Source organism: Ascidiella aspersa, chromosome 2 (genome assembly GCF_963924565.1).
Source record: "Ascidiella aspersa chromosome 2, kaAscAspe10.2, whole genome shotgun sequence".
Classification (NCBI taxonomy): domain Eukaryota; kingdom Metazoa; phylum Chordata; class Ascidiacea; order Phlebobranchia; family Ascidiidae; genus Ascidiella; species Ascidiella aspersa.
Window position 1 is genome coordinate 16,938,925 of NC_139448.1, and position 20,080 is coordinate 16,959,004.

General features: G+C 36.5%; 1 protein-coding gene across 1 annotated transcript; it reads right to left on the reverse strand.

Moving 5' to 3' along the window:
- Positions 1–146: 146 nt before the first annotated feature.
- LOC146164054 (uncharacterized) lies at positions 147–17,591 on the reverse strand. The gene is made up of 16 exons (XM_083381330.1): positions 16,800–17,591; positions 16,577–16,641; positions 13,850–13,962; positions 13,102–13,239; positions 12,824–13,022; positions 12,355–12,472; positions 11,587–11,721; positions 9,070–9,198; positions 8,531–8,774; positions 5,104–5,271; positions 4,409–4,574; positions 2,882–3,153; positions 2,022–2,103; positions 1,650–1,738; positions 1,382–1,460; positions 147–1,093 (listed from the first exon to the last, which is right to left on the reverse strand). Exons 1-16 carry the CDS (start codon positions 16,901–16,903, stop codon positions 897–899), a joined length of 2,298 nt encoding a protein of 765 aa, XP_083237456.1. The 5' UTR covers positions 16,904–17,591; the 3' UTR covers positions 147–896.
- Between the last annotated feature and the right edge of the window lie 2,489 nt (positions 17,592–20,080).

Genomic DNA, 20,080 nt, shown 5'->3' on the forward strand with positions numbered 1-20,080 from the left:
TAGTTTTACAAGGTCTTACTCGAGTCCCGAGTCCGACTCCAGCAAAAACAAACCGAGTCCGACTCCCGACTCCGCAGCCCTGATACAGAATATTGTAAAACATCGTGACTGACTTCAAGCTCAAGAGTCAATACTCCAAATTAAACTGCTTACATTTTTTAGTTTATTTGTTTGTAATAACTTTACAAAGTAGAAAGTGCGAGCGGACTTTTCGGACACAAAGTCATTTACAGAACAAAAAATTAGTAGGCCTGTACAAACTAAAAAAAGTGACAAATTGTATTAGTCTCAATTAAATAACTATTACAGCAATAATAATATATGTCTAAATCTCGTAAAGCAGAAGAAAATGCAACACGATTAAATATTAGAAGCGAAGATAGTTGAAAGAAATAATTTGTTGCCTTCAGTGGTAACTGCAAAATTTAAAGTTAGATAAACCTATTGCGGACAGTTAGTCAATATGATTCTTAAGATATGGTCAAGGACAAACCTAATTGTCTCGGTCGATTATATTTTCATAAAATGATTGAATTACTTCTCAGTCACATTAACTGAACATGATACAAGCTCGTATCGAAACGTCCTAATCATGATGATGTCGATCTATTCGACCTTTTTGGCTTTGCAATTCCTTATCAAGCAACACACATATCAATTAAATAAAACGGTCACACATAGTCACAATCGATATATATGGTTATTTTCTACATGAATTTAGCTAACACCTTGTCTTTGAATCACAAAGTGCGACTTCACCTACGGCCTAAGGCATTTTATGTTCAATTGTATGAAAAAGACGTTACAACCACCATTTTAGAATAAGCATACGGGACATAGATAACATGTCTGTAATATGAAGCGTTTTTGTTACAAGACACAATATGCGCCGAAAATTATTCACGTCCAGCCGCCGCTTGCCAAATCGAGAAACAGTAAAAGACATTTTCCAACTCGACGTCCTCGGAATGACGAAGGACTAGCTCCGGTTCCAATTCAGCCGTTAGTTTGTCATTAGACCACTTCGATGTGATAAAAATGCCCTTTCCACCCGCGATGTGTTGCACCAACTCCTTCATACGAATTATCCAGGCTGCAAATCGTAAGGGTTACAGTACGTATTAGGTGGCACAATAAAAAAAGCCATTTTTAGGCAAATTTAACTTGTCTCTACAACCAAGACCAAAGGGTGTTATGGTTTGTTATTTAACATTGTCCTGTTTTTTTATGATTGGTTTAGTCGGAAAAGCAGTGCCTATATTACGTTAACCCATGGATTTAACGGTGGCGCTTTAAGAGGACATGCGGTCCAATTTGTTTTTATTAGTTAATAATTTCGAAATGAAAAAAGTCGTTTTACAATTAAAAAAAATCACTTTACCTTTTGGATTATCTGCCCTATCCAGATAAAGATTTATCACCAAGTTAAAGTTTCTCAGCTCGCATGGGATCCACGTCAGCTGCGAAGAGAAAATTTGAAATTGTTAAACTAAATCGGTATAGATATTTTGCAGATATGAGCAGATTTTAAAAGCTATGATGTACAATTTATATAACAATTGGAATTGTTGTTATACTAGTCATGCAGAGTTCCCAAGGAAGGAGAAAAAACGAAACTCCAAACGATATACAAGCTGATGACCTCAAACCTGTTTAAACGTAATCTTTTCTGGCATTGTGTGTTTCGGAACTCGAATGACTGTACCAGTTGAGTTGTCATTTGCTGTTACAACGTCGCCTGAAAAGTTGCATAATAATCAGTGGTACGGATGAGTATATAAATCTACTTCTCTCCAATCCATGCACTTACAGTTTTACAAGGAATAATTATTAGCGCTCCGGTCAAATCTCAAAATATTCTGTAGGGTGGCCTATGTGTAGCACTGGTGTCAGTTGACTCAAGCAAATCTCTTTTGTAGAAGTTAAATTCATGTTTCTTATAAGCCTTTATTCTATTTGCCACAAATCACACAGTTCAAGTTCTTCTTGTTCTTTTTTATTAGGCTACTCTCTATACTTACAACTTCCCAAATCACACTGGCCTTTCTCCTTCAGCAACTCAGCAATAGCTATACAGCGGGCCGAAGTGTCGCAAGCGGTAACCTAAGCAATAAAAGAAACATGGTTTGTATAATAAGAAGACAAAATTACTTCTTTAGTTTAGGTGATTATCGATATCTATAATGCCTAGCGTCTATGCCAGGGGTCGGCAACCTACGGCCTGCGGGCCGGATGTAATTCATCCGGCCCGCCGCCTCTTTAACAAATTAGACACAAATCAACTTCACATACATTTTAACTACTTAAGTTCAAAAAATGTTCATTCTACGTCCGGTTTGTTTACGTTTAGATGCTGTCTTTTGAACTAGATGTTATCGCGTTCCCTCAAAGTAGTTTTAGTACACTTTTCTTTAGTAGTATGGTTGACGACGTGTGAACTCGAACGCCAAACCAAACAAAGCTTTTTTATGCGCTTTGCGTCAACACTTTAGTACCTCCTTAAATAAAATTAAACACGATTTTAAGTGCAAAAAAGACCCGAGGCCCGCCTGATTTACAGTTGTTCTAACATTTTAATAACACAATTCTTAGTATACAGTTTGTACGGCCCACAGAGACCTTTCTGAGTTCGGTTTTGGCCCGCGACTAGAAAAAGGTTGCCAACCCCTGGTCTATGCAAAATTTATAGCCGTTGCGTTTATTTTAATTATATAGTAGTATATATAGGCCACTCGTCTTATCATACCGGGTGACACAATACGTTGTTAGCCCATGAAAGGATCCGGTATAAGGAAGGTATACAAGTAATGTTTGTATCTAGTTTGTAAAAAATGCTGCAAATTTAAAGTCACACATAGGAGTAACGAAAAGCAAAGCTTGCCTGGCCGAAGGACGACGATAGGTCGAACGCCATCCGACCCGGACCACACCCAATCAGCAAAACACGGCTCGCGTGTTGCGGCTGCGTCGCTTCCCAGGCCAACGATCGAATCCGCTTCGACAGAATGTCTATCGCCGAGCAACCGTTTTTGGGAAATTGCTGTTGAATCATTTCGAGCACTGTATCCTTCGAATCCTCTATGTACTGCGCGTTGCTGCTGCTCTGTAGGATCGGTTCTATGCCGCACGGCGTGTGAAGACTGTCCTTGTGGTCTGCAAAGAAATACAACGAAAGTCGATCACTTGATATACTGAGCGTGTAAAAATCCATGATAACAGGTACCGTGTAGTACAGCAATTTTGGACGTGATGATTAAAAAATACCTGAAGGAAATATTTTGTATCACTGTACCATTTACGTGTAAAGTATACAATCAGAAGTAAAATACGTTGGTCACACCTTCAGATGATAAAACCCAATGATGCGTAGGCTGGTAATACACTACTTATAAAACAATAACCCAAATGTTTTAATGCAGAGACACATAAACGTGTTCTTATATTAGGCGTATATTAACAAGTAAAACTCATAGTTAAAAACATGAGTAAAACACTGATGATGCCACTTGGCGAAATATATGTTCCTTTAAACAAAACGTCTGACCCTGTTTTATACTCATGTTTTTAACTATGAGTTTTACTTGTTAATATACGCGTCAGCGGAGCAGTGATCGACTGGCTAAAACCTGCTGCCGATGGTTTGGGATTCTATAAAGATACACCCTATTGTCTTATATTAGGCAAATGCGGCAAATTACATATAGCACACGGTTTGGAAATATTTTATTTTAAACGTGCGCGTATTTGCTAAGAGAATGTCATTACACGGAAAGCATGTACATATTGTACATCGTCCGAAACTGTTTTTTATTTGTTAATCTCACATACATGGGCCTAAATCAGGTTTAATAAAAACCCACATCGTTCCCTACTAACTATTTTTAGCGGCCCAGTCTGCGATCTCAGGGATATGACAAATCAGAAAAAACAAGTTCGGACATTAGCGTGGTAATAAAGAGTGGCCAAACAAAGACTGAACATGCATATTAAAGACTGAACATGCATAATGTAATATGTAATATTTAAAATGACTAACAAACGTTAAATTTAAAACGGTAGAATTTTAAGCATATTCAGACCACAAATATATATAAGCTACATTTTAAGGTAATATGAAAAATGTGACAATGCGTCGTTCCAATGAAAATCATTTCGAAACTTTCGTTGCTACGAGTTTGTTAATTTTTCGATTCATATCAATTATAAATATAAGCTAAATCCGACGCAGCTTTACCCTGCTTGAAAACAACACTTTCAGTAACTTTTTCCACTATCGGTCAGGGATAGAGAACCCTCGTAAAATAAGTGGTTGCAAACATGACGATTCCAGTTTTTTCATCCAAGTCTGCACTTTTATTTTACAAGGCAAAAAGTTGCCCGTTCCTGCTCTAAGTAAAAGCGTTTTTACCCTCGGGACAACCAAGAATGTAGACCGGAGTCTTGACCAGTTTGAGCGGTGTCAAAGTTTTAAGAGTCCGACAAATTCGAAAGCCTGCGTGCTGGATAAAGTGACGGCGAAACGCAAATCGCGCAAATCGCGAGGCCTCGTTACCAGTCGAAATCCAGCTTCCTCCCTGCGTAAAAAAACGTAGTGGTAATGCATTCTGATTACGAAATCGACTTTATCGAGCAAGGAAACATGGCGAATCGATCTGATCAACAATAGACTTTATGATTCGTTTAACAACTTAATAGATTGTTTTGACCTTCTTACGCGCTTTAAAAGAACTCACCGGCGTTTTACTCCTACTTAAAAACTTAACACTTAATGAGTTAGATTTAGGAGTTAGACTCAGACTTGGATGTGATAAATATAAAAGCAAGGGATTTCAACCTTGAAGAATATATACATTTGTTTATAGGCTGTTTCGCGATTACCCGCAAACATTGATCGTCAATAAAGCTTAGGAACACTACACTAGTAAGGTAAAAAGTGTGATAACATGTTTTTAGCATTAACACGTGTACGTTACACATTGCTCTATCTTACTCCACCATTCCTAACAAACAAATTAACTATACTAAAAATACGTATGTTTATACCCAAATTTTACGAACGACAGTAGCCAAGGAACAACAAACGATTCATGTATATTTACGCACCAGTATCATAGTATGGTGGCCGTCAAAGCAAGGTGCCGAGAAGTCGGCGTAAAACTTGCTTGTAGCGAAGCCTGGAATACCGTTAAAATGATCCTCAACCCACTCCCATACGTTGCCGAACGTGTCGTGGCAGCCGCTGCGCTCCGATGCTGGAAACATGTTGACCGGCTGCACAAACAATTGCAATAAAATAAAGATGGGATTAGTGTACCGCAACAATTGTCAGGGTACAGGTGGTGTTTTTTAGTCGTTCCTGCTGTGCAAAATCGTGTTAGACGAAACGACAAAATCAGAAAATATAAACTTCAATTGTGAATAATTAACACAGAAAATGCCCCTTCATTTACAACGTTTCGGGGTTGATAAATTCTTCTTATGCACGTCACCGAGTAACGAGTATCGCTTAGTCAGTGTCCCAGTCAGAAATTATCTTGGAGTTATCCCTGGGCCTTACTAGGCATGTTCGAACTAGCAGTGGCCTATCTTAGATAAACTAGGCATGTTCGAATTAGCAGTGGCCTATCTTAGATAAATTAAGATAACTTATCTTAACGAAATTTAGTGTAAGATGTTGTGTAGTACATGTTTTGATACATAAACGTTAGTTTTTTGTTGTAAATTCAAAAATTGCTAAGATTTTTATGAGCTGTTTCTATGATATTCTATGATAGCCCACGGGTAAATCGAAGATTAGCCCATGATATTTCTTGCATGGTTTTTAAGCTTAAATAATTCACTTTAAACAAAGTAGAAAGATTTTTAGCGACAAAAAAGTTGTTTTTTATTGTAAGTGGAAAAATTGCTGAGATTTTTGTAAACTGTTTCTATGATATTCTATGATAACCGAAGATAGGTCAATGGTATTTCCTGCATGTTTTTTAAGCCCACATCAATGACTTTAAACAAATTGAATATCTAATATTACTTGTTCATCACGGGTTCCATTTTTTGAGCTTCCTAAGTTTTACCAAATTACGATGAGCTCAAAAGGGTGAGGATAAACTAGTTTTTTTGGAAAACATGTGATATAACCAATGTGTGTTTTATGGATCAAGCGTGAAAATGTCATTGTACTAATAATACCAAACATATTGGATACCTAAACTGTTCTTAATGAGACTCCGGCAGGAAATCGATTTTTAAATAAAAATCGACCGAGCGTAACGTAACATTTATGTGTAAGCTCTTGGCCACTACCAGGTGTAACATTTTTATTTATTTAAATGTTTTATAATCTTAAAAAAAAAAATTCGTCGTTATAAAATTTAAAATTACCAGCAACACTTTTTAAAATCACCGTTAACAAATTTAAAATTGTTGGCGGGAAACGTTACGTCACAATGACAACCATTGTTGCGGGTTGTTCGACCTTTTTTAAAAAGTGAACTGTTTTCTTTTACCAAACGTATGCATTGAAGAAGCAGCGCAAGTTTTTAAGTTTTTGTGTATCGTGAAAATGTTATGAAACTAAGTGCAGTTGTAGCTTGTGGACAACGAAATTTGCTATGCAGCTAAGGAAGGTTAGGCTCGATGCTACATTGTCTTTGAACAGAAAAAATGATGAAGAAATGTAAAGTCCATCTCAAACCAAATCCCCATATGGTAAGTCAAAATGTCTGTTGTTTTTCTTTTTTTTTAATGTTAAATTTGTCTGTTAAAATGTTTAACTTGAAAATATCCTAATACCACTTAAAACTATATTGTTTCATCTTATGAGTTTTAGCTAAATTATGAGTTAATCCACTTGATTTTAAAGATTTTTTAACAGAAAAATATTAAGTATCCATAATGAAAGTTCATAAAAACTATTACTATGCCTATAAAATGAAGAAATAATTCTTACAAGGACCTCGTTTTAAGTTATAATTGAAGCAGTTTACACAAGAACAATTATTTTACTTCTGTATAAAAATATACATTCCTTAGATATTTCATGTATTCATGTATTTATTTTCAGAAAGTGGAATACTCTTTATAATTGAAAGCCAGAAAAAAGTATGAAAGGTACAAAAAGGTATGGTTTATTTTTTTGTTACTGTGAGGATTATTCCAAGTTTTGTTGTTTTATATCATTATATAAATATTTTTATTTAAATGATTGTCTCTACATACATAATATATTGTGTTAAATGTGTTTATTGAATTTTTGGGTTCAATATAACCTAGTCTGGAAAGTATGGCATGTTTTGATGAGAGTGCACAAAATATTAAAATTCACCCCACTTATGAATCATAGGCAAATTGGGGTGCAGGTTGGGTCTACTAAAAAAATTGTGTGTACACTTGCCATACTTTCTCGAGTGCTATATTTGTTAAATATGTGTTTTGTGTGATTATTTTTATTAAGAAAAAGGCTTTATTTGGTTTGTTGCTTTTGTAAACATAGTTAGTTCAAACGTTTTACTAGCACATAATTTTAATATTTATGTGTATATATACATGTATACACATACATTAACACTAATTATGTTATTACAGATGTTCCATATCCTCACTCAACACTAAATATTGTGTTTGTAACCACCAAGAAACAATTACAAGTGGATATGAAAACCAAAACTCAGGCATAAATTGCATTAATATGTGTTTACTTATGAGTATACTGTCAACAGTTACATTTAGCCATTTATTGTTTACGAACCTCTTGGTTAAGCATTCCATCAACTGTCAAAACTCTGAAAGAATTGGCCATAACTTATGATTTAATTGTTTAGTATTTTGCGGTTTGTAACTCGTGTGATGTCAAAAGTTCTATCCATGTTTTTTTTATTACAGCAATGTTTATAATTCTTTTTTTCTATTTGTGTTTATATTTAATCATTCCTAAGTTATTCTTTAAAGCCGTTTTCTTCAATTGTTGTTAACTTTTTTTTTTTGAATAACCGTTTGATATTTTTGTACGTGCTGTTATTGTGCTTCTGTGCGCGGAAATTTAATGACAATAAATATTGATTGCTTGCTATTTTAAAATTGGTGTAAAGCAGGAATATATTTGGCCAGGCTAGTTTCACGCTTGAACCATATGTGGGATGCCATGTATGGGAAATCAAAGAAAATCTAACATGGGCCGATGTTACCTTTCCGGTCTCCCAGCTGGGATATATCTATGGGGTTTCTGTGGTAATCTGGTAATGGGCCATACTAACACCGATGATAGTTCGAGTAAGGCCCGCATTAAAATTTCTGACTGGGGTTTGATGTCATAGCTAATTAAGGTACTAATTAAACAAATCGACTTGAACAATATTTCCCATCGCTAATTACACCTTTTTGACGAATGATTTAGGTGTAATTTAAAATGGAACTAGCTCCATTGAGAAACCAAAAAATAGGGTTATTTAGGTTTATGCAGTGCGAAACTTGACCTGGCATATCACGCATTGTTAGTTTATGCCGGCTTTGGCTGCAACAAGCAACGCGCACTTACAGTTGAAGATCCGTACGCTAAGTTGATATTGAACATCTCGGTGACGTTTTCGTCATAAATAGGGTCGGTCTCGGAGAGCTTTGTTGGGTCAAATGGCTCAAGACCTCTGATGACATGCTGTTCTGCCTCTGTCGGGAGCCGGTACTGCGGGTCCGCCCAGGCGCAGAAGGCCTTGGCTTCGTGGTAATTAACCTCCACCGGCCAGTCGAGTGGCAGTGGAACCACGTCGAACATTAACCTTAATCTGTAAATTAATATATAGTTATAGCCGACCCGAGAAAATCAGATAAATTGGTTAAGGTATTTTCTCTCTATCCGACAAATACAGGTGTGCGTGTTTTCTCTCTACCGGGAAGTACAAAATATTATGGACTTTACAATCGAACACAAACTCATTTTGTTGTTGCTCTGAAACATAAACATGTCTTTGAATCTACGTTAACAAAAGTTTAAGTCAAGTAACTGTAGAACCGTACAACATTAATTAATTAATAATAAATTAATACGACTTAATTAATACGACGTAACACAGTCAATACCGATATTTGTTTTCGACGTGATAATCGGCGTGACTGTTTGTTGCAGTCGATTTGCAGTGGCTGTAACTTGACAATGCTGAGCCGCAGTTGGACTTGCACCCGAGATGGCACACCCAAAAGTTGGGATGCCTGCGAAAATGAAAGGGCGTCAGTTACCCACGAAAAACTGGTGTCTGACAATGGAAGAAAATGCTTTAGAAAAAATAGTTTTAGCCGTAAAGGCCCCCTCTTCCCAACGATTTGGATTGTGCATGTTGGCTGATCGTCGTGCATATCAATGAAGAAAATAGTTTACTTTCGGAAAATCAAAGATGCAATTTGAGCATTAGGGAAGATGTTTTTTAGACGAAAATGTTTTTTCGTACGTAAAAGGTTAAGAACCACCGCTTCAAATAGTTCAGCGCGCCAAATTCGGACGTCGTAGGTCAGCTTGTTCAAAACCTAGGCCACATGATGCATTCATTGCTGTTGGCCCGTAAAATGCTGTTGATTTACGGTACTGCGAACTGTTGAAGATTTAAGCAAAGAAATATAAGTGACCAACGAACAGCAAGCCTTTTCAAATTGTTTGGTTATGATTACGTCATTAGGGTTACACGGGTTACACTATTAAATAAACCGGTTTCCTATTGCTCATCAAGTTCGGATCCAGGAGATGACAAGAATTATTAATATTCGGTATGTGTTGTAACGGTTTAAAGAAAGGCGCATGACTTCCTAAATGGCACTTTCTAAAATGGCTGTTTTGTGAACTTATAAGGTATATTTGCGTTTTTCCTGCAGCACTCAAATGTTTTCGGTTTTTTTAATATAAACATAAAATAAAAATTTAGACCTGATACTATTTTATAATAATAAAATATATCGCTTTTCTGAAAGTATTTTTACAGGTTTTCGCTAAGACTATACGCTAACGCCCTCACCCTTTCCAAGACACAATTTCAGCCGAATTAATGCAGCTAAAACGTTTTTTCGCGAAACGATAACGTCTTTGAAATTTGGCGATTTTTTTGTATTTAACACATCTCCAACCTAAAATTCTTACAAGATAATCGCACTGTTTCTTTTAGCCCACGAACACTTCGCGTATGCGCTTATAAGACGTCTTTTCTAAATGAAAATTTTGTCAAATACGCATATTTATCGTAATTTGCGCGCACCATTTTCCCGGTCTCATTTACACTTAATTTAATTTGCACATTTGAGCACCGATTCGAAGATAGCAGCTGGTTTACGGAGAATATGTTTTTTCGACATTATTTTGGCACAGTGCTTTGTAACGTAATCTTTTAACATTTCATGCCCCGAGCAAACGAAAATCGTTGATCCACCCCTTTCACCCATGCAGCCTACTGTATGCTGTAGCCTGCGAAAAAAATGCCAGAAATAATGTGGCCCGTGATAATGTCAACCTTGGACCACCCTGACAGGTAACAACAGGTCAACAGTGTTAGTCCAAATCAAGTCATTTTCAATAAATCGCAAATCAAGTCCCAATTAAGTCATAATTATAGCAAGTCAATTCCAAGGTAAACTAGCTCGATTTCGAGCTATACCTCAACTGAAATAATACCAAAAACGGAACATATAGCAAGTAAATTGTAAACTAAATTAGGAAATAGCCAAAAGACCTAATTTAAGGCAAGTAATTCTTTCCTAAATGACTTAAGTCAAGTCAAGTCATTTGAAAATAGTGACTTAAGTGTATTTAAGTCACTGATAACAAAAATGGTATAACATCCTTTGAATCGCATCACTTGGCCCTTCGACCAAGATGTTATACTCTTTGTTACTTTTTATTATATTATGCAAGCTTCATGTCTTTGGCTTTTTAAAAAAAAAATCTTGCACACGGGCAGTTTTTTATAGCGATTAAAAGGCCACATTAAAAGGTCACAGCTTGATAGCTTGTGGGAATGTGAACGCTCGAGTTAATTCATGCGAGACATCTCTACCGACTGACCCACAAAAAAGGCTGGCTGGCAAAATAGTTAATTTCGAGCGGCTAAAGGAGACGTATTGTTGCCGATGGACGACAAGCATCCCATTGGCTTCAGGCTTTTTACTAAAACTGCCCGGCAAAACGTACATTTTACTGTCGCAACAATGGTTAAATGTTTCCTACTACCCGTTGTAAACACTCCCTTATCGTGTATTGCTGTTAAAAAAGTCTTTAAGGCTTCATAGTGTTGATGCAGGTAAATACCTAACAAAACCTTGGCAACGCCGGGTATTTTGTCCATAGTTTTAAGTAATTTAGGCTAGTTGATTTCGATTTTTCGGCCGACTTCCCGCGTGACAAAATTGGTCAACAAGTTTAAAAAAACATTTCCATATCATTGGGCCTTTAAAAACGGGATTACTTATTTATAGCGGTAATAAACACAGTTTTATGGCCCACCAAACAAACATGCAGCTTCACTCATTCAACTCATTGGGAATGCACAGCAAAATGAACTTTGCTGTCGTTGCTTAGCACAATATGAAACAATAAAAAAACTTAAAACAATATATTACTTTGCCTGCCTGAAGTTCTTCCAACTCCATCCCTCCTCGGACCAAAATTCCTCTTTGTCATATCCTCCTGCCTTCACGAACTCTAGCATCTGGCGGTTTGTTACCATGTACTTGGAACATTCAAACGCAGGAACACTGTGTGTCACAATAATGCTTTTGGTAAATCAATAATGCTTTTGGTAAATGCTTTAAGTTAGTGTCTTAAACTATTTTTACCTCGGACCCCTAAAATTTGTTTTTGATTCGCGTGAAACACGGCAGGCAAGAAAATTTTAAAAAGGACGTCATGAATTAACGTCACAATACAAATAAGACTCCATAAATCTTCTGATTTCGGTCGAAAAATTAGAAAGTGAAATGTCTCAATACATTTAGCGCAAAACCGCTTTATTGTTAATTAAACTGATTTCTTTGAAAAATTAATGACTTCTTAAAAATAAATATTGCGATTTAAGCCTTGGTGGACCACTTACAACTAATCCACGAACCCCCAAGGGGGTCCATGGACCCCGGTTTAACAACCCCTACTTTAAGATTTCCGAAAAGCATGAGTCTCTAAAAAAAGTGATAGAAAATCGCATATTATTTTTATATACACACGAGCATAGTTACTATCCGTCGTAATTGACAGAGCATTCCTGTTTTTTATTCCAAGTAGCGGTTACCATTTTTTTCTGTTAAAGCGTTTCTGATCTTTGTATTTTTTTTGACATAGGTGTGAAAACGCTAGAGAGTGCTTAAAGCTTAAAGTCAAGAGCGAAAACTTACTCGAGACCCAATGAGCCGTACTCGTTATCCCAGCCCCATGCCGGACAATCCTCAGATTTTCCGAGACGGACGCTGCTTCCCGCTTGGCGGACCATAGGATTCTTGTAGACCTCTTGTTCTGTCGATAAGGCGAAACTGCAAAATCTGGTCTTGCGCATTTCCTAATTTCGGAAAAAATCGTCTAGCGCAGTGATTCTCAAACTATGTGCCACGTAAAGGTTCTTATTTATTTTGGAAATGCTCATATTTTTTTTATTTATTACTGTGCCGTAAGCTAGAAAATATTGCGAACCACTATGATTGGCGTGTAGTAGTTTTCGTTTTATATATAATTGGAACTGTTTGTATTGCACAGCAATCATTTTGTTTCACTGGAAATATCATTTTAAACAAACTATTACGCCAATTTGAAACACGAGCAAATTTGTATAGACTTGTCTAAAGGAGAACAGAATGCGGATCTGGATACCTGTAGATGAGGGTCCGTATTTCCATCCCACTGGTTGCTCAACTAAATCTACGGGAAGTTGACGAATAAGTACGGAAGAGGTTTCCAAGTGGATCCTCTCATGTTCGATCCCCATCCAAACGGCCCACCACGGACTTTCTTTCGTTACTGGGAACTCCAGATCAGTTTGTAGGATTACGTTTTGTACCACTTCGCGTACCTGCATTGATTAATAAAATGTGTTCCTCAAACTGTAACTAACGCAGCTAAATCATAGTAACAATAATATGACGCATTACCATTCGGCGATAATTGACGACTTCTGCCAATTTTGGCCATTGATAGCATCCACCCATGCGATAGTTTTCGGTGTCATCCCAAGACATTTCATCCACGCCCGTCTCGAACATTGTTTCAAATTCTTCGTTCACCCTTTCCTTTTTTAAAGTTTTTGTCGTTGCACATAAAATGATTTTTAAATAAATAAAAAACACAACAGTACTACAGCCTAGAGCAAAGCTCTTTAACCTTTAATAACTTGTTAACAACTTCGTGTTCCATAAAAATACATTGCCCATAAACAAGGGAAGATCCGGATGTTTGTTTGGCAAGGGGCATAAAAATAAATTATGCATTTTTTTTTTTTTTTGTATTTACTCGGTTAAAACATACATATTATTTGGGGGCATGGTCTCGAAAAACGTATTCTGTCACAATTGTGCATGCACTAATAGGCTACTAACCTAATCTGTATACCCTTCGTATACTTTTGTCAGTTGTATACCCTAGTTTTTATCCGGTATACACTTAAAGGTATAATATACCCGGCTGAAAAGCACTCTCAGAGTATGACGTAAGAATACCGCTGAGGCTCGAAACAATTTTTTATTTTTTTATTTGATTTATCAAAAACGTTTTGCGATTTTATCAAAAACGTTTTGCAAAATATCAATGTATTACATAACAAAATGCAATTTGTCAAAAATGCACCAAAAATACGGCGACTTCTGCCTTTAAAAAATGTGTTTCATACACAGCGTAGCCTACCTTTATACAGCCTGCCAAGAGGAGTTTGTTAATGTAGACCACGGCTGGATGGCAGTAGTAAAATATTAGCGGCAGTCGCAGGCGGTCTGGACACTTGTAGAACGTCGACTCATCTTAAAACGTGCAAGAATACAACAAAACTTTATTCAACTTTTATTATAATTAAGTTTAATTAAAGATGACCATTGATAAAAAAAAGTGCGCACTTTTTTTGAAGGCTGTTTAATGAAAGATGACCATTCTCTATTGGGCCATTCTGTGGCCCAATAGAATTTTTATGAAAGAAAAAACTTTTAAAATAGGTTTAGAACAAAACACAGCAGAACATATTTCAAAACAGATTATTTAATCAACCGTGCATTAGTGAGATACTTGCGGCTGAACAAAAAAATTACATTTCTTTTTAATTCCTCCCAAACCATTATTCCTTTAAAATGAAATATAATGACGCAAATGAAACTAAATCTAGCTTTTCAAATTGGTCTGTGGCCCACCTCAAATGTTCTTATGGCCCCCACTGGTTGAGAAGCGCTGGTTTAGGTTAACTGATTAGTGATTAGCAAGTATTCGACAATTGACAACGCTAAGTCAAACCTTGTTTATTTTTTTCTCGCTAAAAAACGTCAAGTTATGCGCAGTATGTTTCTCGCTGTTCGGTCTCTGCGCTTATATCCGATGTTGGTGTAACATCGACATTTGTTTAAATCAGTGGTTCTCAAACTATTTTAAAAATATTGCGCAACGGTCCCTCAGCAACTTTTTAAATTGCTCACGGTCCTTTAAAAATAACACAAAATAACATTTGTTTTTGATGGTATCAATGGGATTGGTGCACTTGCTTCTTTGCTATCAGCTCGGCTATGTTAACCTCTAACGAATCATTTATTTGAGTGAAGCAATCACGAACAGTTTTAAAACCGTGACCGTACAGTCCACATTGGCAGCGCGGCAAGCTGTAAAAACGTGATTCTCGTCAGCACAATGCAACACTATGACGTCATAATGGACAATTAAACTCAAAGCGTACAATAACATGAAAGAACAACTAATCAGCTCGGTTTGGAAAAATAAGTTGACTGAAAATTTTATTGCACAAAACGCTTTCTTCTTCAGGAGCGTCGTGTTGATTTTTTGTTGGGTTCTTCGCGGTACCAGAAAATTGTCTCGCGGACCCAAGTTTGAGAAACACTGGTTGAAATGAAGCAGATTCTTAAAAGGAGGTATAATGGTGACTGTCGTGCGCGTTTTAAAGTATAAATTTTTAAGTAATGATAGTTAACGCAAAATTATGCTCTTTATGCATACTCTAAGACCACGTGCTAAGGTGCAATGGACACGACTTATTTCCCCTCAGCCAAAGCTTGTAATTTAGCTGACTTGGCACACAGCTCGGCGCAGATGTTGCGCCAATCGTGGCATAATAACAGCCGGTAAAAACGATCTTCGTTTAGTATTGCACGTGGTGAAAGACGTGCTTGTAATTTAGCGCTTGTTGGAACTTGAAAACTGCGCTGCTGATAGTCGAATTATGTATGATTCTACCACAATTAAACACTCATATTTCACGGTCTTGGTTTGTTTTTTGCCTAAAGTTAACAATTGTACACCGTTATTTCGCAGCTGGCGCCTGACAGGATTGTCGACGACGCACGTGCTCGCTTTTGCTGGACGTATTTGGTGTTTCTGGGTGTTTTCTATCACGTCTTGCAATCACCATTCTATGACGTCATACTTTCACTGTTTTAATGACGTCATTATTCATTAACATCAGGCGAAAAATAGGGGAATTCCCTTAGTTGAAAATTCAGGACCCCTGATTGCCCACCCCTGGAAAATTTTCTGCGGGCGCCCCTGCCTCTGGCCCTATTTTCCTGCTGTGCAGATGTAGCGGGTTCGGGTTGGTTGTCGGCCTATCTTGTCTTTATTTATATATTTTTCCCCACTGTTTTCTAGTTTCTTTATTTTAGTATTATGTCAATTGTTTATATAACTTTTATGCCATTCGTGTATTCAACCTTTGTTCGTTTGTTCTGTTGTTCTTTCTTTCTTTCTTCAACAACAACAGCAACAATTTGACACAGTACAGTAGTTGAGTAGCATAATTATTACAATAGTCAATAGTATGTTAATTGAGTTTCAGGCAAAATTTAGGTAGGGGTCCGCAGAACTAATAATCTGTCTAAAGGGGTCCGTGACAACAAAAAGGCTGGGAACCACTGGTTTAGAGCTATTGAAGGCCCAATGCGTAAAACCACTACGAAAAAAAGGCTGATTCAGGATATTTGATCCCAAGCTAAAATATTAAAGGGTGCCCTGTTGCCTAAAACACTGCGAAGCCATAATGTAAAACATACTATAAAACGAAGGACATACGCGCGAAATATTTTCGTTTACATATAGTTTAATTTGACTAATATATACTTAGACAGGCTCTTAGGGCCACATTTGGCACGCGAGTCTTTCCAAGCTGCGCCAATTTAAAAATTTTATGCCACACCAACTTTTTAAATGAAGTGCAATACATGAACGGCACGCGGCTAACAAATACATGATAACACTAAGCTATTCGAAAGTAACTCGTGGCCCACTAAAAATTGCTCTGCGGCCCACATTTGGCCGCGGCCCACAGTTTGCCGACCTCTGCATTAAATAATGTCGGTACAAACGTTTTACAAATACTGGGTTTTGAGCTTCGATATTGTTTATAGTCAATTACAATTTTTTTACCTTTGAGTGATGTAAATATCCATTCGTCAAGGCTATAGGTGTTTTCGAAATATTCCAACAGTTCCCTAAAAGAGTTTAATTATTTACAACAATTTGATGGTACATTATAGGTTTACCTATTACTCTTCTGGTCTACTTCGGGTCTCAAACACGTAATATTAAGACAACATTTTTCTTCAACCAAACGGCATTTGTAACTGTTAAGTTAGATATATTGTATTACCTCTTAGTACAATGGTGCAGACTGGGTGGTGATAAGGACATCGTTGTCGCTGAACCAGTCAGTACGGCTGACTTCATCATGCTAGCGGTAGAGTTAAACCCCATTTTAGCTTCACTTCTTATTCTTAAAAAAAAAGGTATATTATGCACGTACAACTCATAAAAGTAGGCAGATTATCATACAAAAATAGACCTGATATGAACTCAACTAAGCGCAAAACCAATACCAAGACTGTGTTACACATAAACTGAATCTTGTTACGTTTACTATTAAGAACGATATGAGTTGGCGAAGTAAAGGGGATTCTATTGCTGAACGAGGCGGGATAATATCCCATAACAAGCCAACATTACGAATATCTAAACGAGAGTAAAATGACTGTTCAGCCAGTGGGAGGGCTTTTCAACAAGTGGAATTATTTTCTCAATAAAACGGCGTGATGGTGCACAACTGTTCTACTCGCTGTTCTATTCACCGGAAAATGACATTGCAGAGCACCTTTTACCATCATGACTCGGCACAAAATCATTGAGACCGAACTCGTGCTTTATCCGACTAACTCTAGCATGATTTAAATACAATGAATTTAACAGCCTAAGTACAGAAACAAAATGTAAAATGGTTGTGACCGTCTAATTGTGTTGCACAGAATTCGGGTACTACCCTTATAATTGCTGTAAATACTTATCACAACAATAATCAGCCGAGTGATAACGGTTTCTAACGCTCTCATAAACTAGACAATTTTCAAAATAAATAATTTCTCTCCCTGGCTGCTGCTGCTCCAGTACCCTTTGCTGCGATGTTTAACTGTGTAAGCGCGTTCTGCACCTTAGTCTGTTTCCCTCCTTTGCTCTTTCTTTAACCCTTCTCTTTTTGTTGCTTTCATAATGGCATCGTCCAAGCATAACCGTTACGTAAGTAACGCAGCGGTCGAAAGTAGTGGTGTATCATCCGGAAAATTTTAAAAGGCAACCGTTAGGCAAGATAGGCAAGAGATCTCTAAATTCAATGCACTTGTTAGTCTTAACTGAATGTAGCAAATTAGGTCGACCAAGACAATCTGAATGGTGTTTTCTGAAGGACGTTAAATTTTTAGGTTTGACGTCAAGGGGTAAGTTTTAAACTTATAGTACAGTGGTACTTAAACTATGGTACACGCCCCCCCCCCCCCCCTTGGGGGGCGAAAAATTTAAAAACTCTGTATGAATTATGACCAAACATTTAGGCGAAGTGATATATCCCTGGTACTAATCCTCGAAATAAACATTTGGTATCCAAAAAACAGTTACATCCTTCGCATTAATGCAACTAACCTGGAAATAAATTGCTGTTATGCTTATGTTTTTTAATTTTGAAACAAGGTGGGGCGCGAGTTTTGTTAAAACTGTAAAAGGGGGGCGTGTCTCAAAAAGTTTAAGGACCACTGCTATAGTATAGAGCACGACTGTATTAAAGAATGCGTTACCGATAGACTATTGTAATACAAAAGTTTGGTAGATTTTTCAGATGTTGGTTCTAACTTATAATAGTATTATACAATATATAATAATCAGTATGTTACGTGTAATTTTAGATACAAGGGCCACTCTGGCCTTTTGTTTGGGGGATGCATTATTAAAACTTCTAAATTTCACTAATTTTTACTACAATTGTACACCTAAGCCAATTAGTTTGTTTGTTGATTTCTGAAAATTATATTCATTTGTTTCAGTAATAATGACGTAAACTAATCCACTAGCTATATGTTGCATTTTTTTTACGTTTACTTGAGGCATTATTCATAAAATCTAAAGATTTGCCAATTTTATTTGTTTAACGTTTATTTTACGTCGACAACTCGACTTGAAATTGACTTGCTTATAATGATTTGGACTTCACTGGGACTTGATTTAGACTTATGTTATTTTACCAATGACTTGACTGGGATTTAAGTCATTTTAAAAGCTTGAAATAAACTAATCAAAGCCATAATTTTGTGCAGAAAAAAGTCATAATCTAAAACTATCTTAACACGCGTTACGCAATTATTTCACGTTGTTTAAGTGTGGCAATGCAGCTTTTGGGTCAATGGCTATTTAAAAATGTACGTGTCGCAATCGTAATCATATTTTTAGACGAATAATTTGCTTTGGCGCAATCAAACTGAATGTATTTTTGGCTTGATATGGATGTTGTTCTAGTTTAGGTCTTATGACTGAAATTTATCTCTAATGTTTACATCGCTTACAATGACAAATAAAAAATGTATACGAGTGTAAATGTTCTAATTGAGGCTTGAATTACGGAAAAAAATGTAACACACGCAGTTACTTGTAGACCAACAGAACATACCTTCACTGAGCAAAGTAATCGCTTCCCAATGTTTACCTTTAAAACACTTTCATACTCAACAATATTACATCACTGTACTATCCCACTTTACGTCAAAATGTCTGGTGTAGCCTGTCAAGAAAAATTTTGCACATTCTCGCTTTACACTTGCACAAGGCAAAGTGTCCGTACAAACAACATTTTTCTATAGTAATTGTTTATAGTACCTCGGTTCCTCTATTTAGGCCTACCATGGAAAGCAAATATTTTCAAGTGCATTTGTAAATAGTCCCAACGACAAAATTTTGAGATTAAGGCCGCCTTACGTATAGAATGTTAGCGTGTAAAAAAACAGGTCATGTGCATTCAAGTGTACAAACAAATGTTTCCTCACACACCCGCAAAGGCATGTCAGCAAATTATATTACCGTAACAGTAGTTGAACGAGTAAATACGGTGAAAAGGATAGCGTTTTATTGAGGTTAATGCATTTTTATTCCAGGATCATCAATAGGGTAATGTATTTTATTTCCAGGACTATTTGCGTCTAGCGACAACTTTAAAAAAAATTGTTGCAGAAAAAATGGGTTTCGTTGAACCCACTTCTGATTTGCAACAAAAAAACACAGTGTTCTACAAGGTTATGACTAAAACCTAAAAATTGCTGTCAAAACACATCAGCGCGTTTTTGACCCAACTAAATAAATTTTAACACTCCAGAGTATAATAAATCCATAAAATTTTATAGAAATGTTTTATGGGTGGATTTTCTGCAAGCGGAATTACACTACAGATTTTGAACGGTAACATATAAATTTGCAGAATTTAAAAAAGAGTTTGCATTTTGCAATGTTTAAGTTTTATTTTTTACTTAAATCGATAGCCCTAAAAAATAATATTTTTAAACAGAAATATTCAATTGAAAACCTGTGTAATTACTTGTAAACTAAAGGCAACGTAAGATTTGC

Coding starts and splice junctions, on each gene's coding strand:
- LOC146164054 (XM_083381330.1), bottom strand. CDS start 16,903: ATGGGGTTTAACTCTACCGCTAGCATGATGAAGTCAGCCGTACTGACT. Junction 13,963..16,576: donor GATATTTACATCACTCAAAG/GTAAAAAAATTG, acceptor GCACGTTTTAAG/ATGAGTCGACGTTCTACAAG. Junction 3,154..4,408: donor CATTCTTGGTTGTCCCGAGG/GTAAAAACGCTT, acceptor ATTTCTTTGCAG/ACCACAAGGACAGTCTTCAC.